This window comes from Nicotiana sylvestris, chromosome 2 (assembly GCF_000393655.2).
Source record: "Nicotiana sylvestris chromosome 2, ASM39365v2, whole genome shotgun sequence".
In the NCBI taxonomy this organism is placed as follows: domain Eukaryota; kingdom Viridiplantae; phylum Streptophyta; class Magnoliopsida; order Solanales; family Solanaceae; genus Nicotiana; species Nicotiana sylvestris.
In genome coordinates, this window is record NC_091058.1 from 209,061,034 (window position 1) to 209,065,063 (window position 4,030).

Sequence of the window (4,030 nt, forward strand, 5' to 3'; positions counted from 1 at the left end):
CCAAAATTTCGCTTCTGCGGTCCTCTTCGCTGCTTCTGCGGCTCCGCATCTGCGGTCCCCAAACCGCAGATGTGAAAATACCAGAAGAATAGCTGCTGCAGCAACTTCAATTCCAAAATTTCCTCCGTTAACCATCCGAATTCATCCCGAGGCCCCCGGGACCTCAACCAATGGCATCAACATATACTAATACCTTATTCAAACTTGTACAAATCTTCAAAACACTTCAAACAACATCAAAACAACCAAAACACATCGGATTCATGCCTAAGTTTCTAAAATCTTCTGAATTCCGCTTTCGATCAGAAACCCAACCAAAACACATCCGAATGACCTAAAATTTTGTACACACGTCCCAAATGACATAAAGAAACTCCTGCAACTCTCGGAATTCCATTCCGGCCCTCGGATCAAAATCACACTATCGAACCGAAAACTTCCAAAATTCAACTTTCGACATTTCAAGCCTAAATTAGCTACGAACCTCCAAAACACAATTCGAACATGCTCTTAACTCCAAAATCACCCAATGGAGCTAACGGAACCATCAGATTTTCATTCCGAGGCCGTCTTCACACTGTTCCGACTACGGTCAACTTTCCAACACTTAAGCTCTCATTTATGGACTAAGTGTCCCAAAACTCTCCGAAACACAAAACCGAACATCCCGGCAAATCGAAATAGCAGAAATAAACTTGGGGAAAGCAGTTAATAGGGGATCGGGACGTTAATTCTTAAGACGACCGGCCGGGTCGTCACATCCTCTTACACTTAAACATTCGTTCCTCGTCGAACGAGCATAGAGACATACCTAAAGTAGTGAAAAGATAAGGGTAACGGTTGCGCTTATCCTGCTCGGTCTCCCAGGTCACCTCCTCGACCGGTTGACCCCGCTATTAGACCTTCACTGATGCAATGTTCTTTGACCTCAGCTTTCTAACCTGCCTGTCCAATATTGCCACTAGCTCCTTAATATAAGATAGATCCTTGTCCAACTGGACTGAACTAAAATCCAACACGTGTGACGGATCGCCATGATATCTCCGGAGCATCAAAACATGAAATACCGGATGAACTCCTGCCAAGCTGGGAGGTAAGGCAAGCTCATAAGCAACCTCCCCAACATGCCTCAATATCTCAAAAGGGCTGATACACCTAGGACTCAACTTCCCTTTCTTACCGAATCTTATAACGCCCTTAATAGGCGAAACCCGAAGCAGAACCCGCTCTCCAACCATATAGGAAACATCGCAAACCTTCCGGTTCGCATAACTCTTCTGTTTGGACTGGGCTGTGCGGAGCCTATCCTGAATCACCTTAACCTTCTCCAAAGCATCCTGAACTTAGTCTGTTCCCAATAGTCTAGCCTCACCCGGCTCAAACCAACCCACCGGGGATCTACACCGCCTCCCATATAAAGCCTCATACGGTGCCATATGAATGTTGGACTGATAGCTGTTGTTATAAGCAAACTCCGCCAATGGCAAGAACTGATCCCAAAACCCTCCAAACTCAATCATACACGCACAGAGCATATCCTTAAGAATCTGAATGGTGCGTTCGGACGGTCCGTCCGTCTGAGGGTGAAATGTTGTACTCAACTCTACCTGAGTACCCAACTCATGCTGAACGGCCCTCCAGAACCGCGATGTGAACTGAGTACCTCTATCTGAAATGATGGACACGGGAATACCATGCAGACGAACAATCTCCCGGATATAAATCTTTGTCAACCGCTCCGAAGAATAAGTAGTACACATAGGAATGAAATGAGTGGACTTGGTAAGCCGATCCACAATCACCCAAATAGCATCGAACTTTCTCAAAGTTCGTGGGAGCCCAACTACAAAGTCCATGGTGATCTGCTCCCACTTCCATTCTGGAATCTCTATCTGTTGGAGAAACCCACCCGGTCTCTGGTGCTCATATTTCACCTGCTGACAGTCGAGGCACCGAGCTACAAATCCAATTATATCCTTTTTCATCTGCCTCCACCAGTAGTGCCGCCTCAAATCTGATACCTCTTCGCGGCACCCGGATGAATGGAATACCGAGAGCTATGGGCCTCCTCCAGAATCAACTCCCGAAGCCCCTCAACATTGGGTACACAAATCCTACCCGGCATCCTTAATACCCCATTATCACCAATCACATCTCTTGCATCACCGTGCTGGACCTTGTCCTTGAGGACAAGCAAACGAGGGTCATCATACTACCTCTCCCTGATATGATCAAATAAGGAAGACCGAGAAATCACACAAACTAGAACCCGACTGGGCTCCGAAAGATCCAATCTCACAAACTGGCTAGATAAGGCCTGAACATCCATCGCCAAAGGCCTCTCCGATACTGGTAAATAAGCCAAACTCCCCAAACTCTCTGCCCGGTGACTCAAAGCATCGGCCACCACATTGGCCTTGCCTGGGTGATACAAAACAGTAATATCATAGTCCTTCAACAACTCTAACCACCTTCTCTGGCGCAAATTTAGATACTTTTGCTTGAACAAGTGATACAAGCTCCGATGGTCAGTATAAATCTCACAGGGAACCCCGTATAAATAATGGCACCAAATCTTCAGGGTGTGAACAATGTCAGCTAACTCAAGGTCGTGAACAAGGTAGTTCTTCTCATGTATCTTCAATTGTCTGGACGCGTAGGCAATTACCCTACCTTCCTGCATCAACACTGCTCTAAGGCCAACCCTTGAGGCATCACAATAGACCGTATAAGACCTCGAATCTGTAGGCAGTATCAAAATTGGGGCTGTGGTCAAAGCTGTCTTGAGCTTCTGAAAGCTCGCCTCACACTCCTCCGTCCACTGAAATGGAGCACCTTTCTGGATCAACCTGGTCATAGGGGCTACAATCGATGAAAACCCCTCCACAAAACGATGGTAGTAGCCAGCCAAACCAAGGAAACTGCGAATCTTGGTAGCTAAGGATGGTCTAGGCCAACTCTGCACGGCCTCTATCTTCTTCGGATCCACCTGAATACCCTCACTCGATACCACGTGGCCTAAGAATGCCACTAAATCCAACCAAAACTCATATTTCGAGAATTTAGCATATAACTTCTTCTCTTTCAAAGTCTGAAGCACGATCTTCAGGTGTTGCTCATGATCTTCCCGAATCCGGGAATACACCAGAATATCATCAATAACAACAATGACGAACGAGTCAAGATACGGCCGGAACACACTATGCATTAGATGCATAAAGGCTGCTGGGGCATAGGTAAGCCCAAATGACATGATAAGGAACTCATAATGACCATACCGAGTCCTGAAAGCAGTCTTCGGGATGTCGGGCTCCCGAATCTTCAACTGATTGTAATCTGAGCACAAATCAATATTAGAAATCACCCGTGCGTCCTGAATCTAGTCAAACAGATCATCAATACGAGGCAAAGGATAACGGTTCTGCACTATAACCTTGTTCAACTGGCGATAATCAATACACATACGCATAGACCCATCCGTTTTCCTTACAAACAAGACAGGAGCACCCCAAGGTGATATGCTGGGCCGAATAAAACCCTTATCAAGCAATTCCTGTAATTTATCATTCAACTCAGGAGGAGCCATACGATATGGAGGGATAGAAATGGGCTGAGTGCCCGGCAACAAATAAATGCCAAAATCAATATCTCTATCAGGCGGCATGCTTGGAAGGTCAGATGGAAACACATCGGGAAAATCCCGTACTACTGGAACTGAATCAACTGAAAGGGGATCAATACTGACATCTCTCACATAAGCTAAATACGCGTCACACTCGTTCTCAACCATACGCCGAGCTTTAATAAAAGAAATAACTCTACTGGGAGTGTGATCTAAAGTACCCCTCCACTCAACGCGCGGTATACCTGGCATAGCCAGCGTCACAGTTTTGGTGTGACAATCAAGAATAGCATGATGAGGCGACAATCAGTCCATGCCCAAGATAATGTCAAAATCTACCATGCTGAGCAACAATAAATCAGCTCTGGTCTTAAAACTACTAAGAGCAACCAAACACGACCGATAAAC

At 45.9% G+C, this 4,030-nt stretch overlaps 1 protein-coding gene across 1 annotated transcript; it reads right to left on the reverse strand.

Annotated features, from left to right (window-relative positions):
- Positions 1-896: 896 nt before the first annotated feature.
- On the reverse strand, positions 897-1,238 carry LOC138886235 (uncharacterized). Its single transcript, XM_070167292.1, has one exon. It carries the CDS (start codon positions 1,236-1,238, stop codon positions 897-899), a length of 342 nt encoding a protein of 113 aa, XP_070023393.1.
- Between the last annotated feature and the right edge of the window lie 2,792 nt (positions 1,239-4,030).

What these genes read in the sequence shown, in the direction of transcription:
- LOC138886235 (XM_070167292.1), bottom strand. Translation starts at nt 1,238, where the DNA reads ATGGTTGGAGAGCGGGTTCTGCTTCGGGTTTCGCCTATTAAGGGCGTT.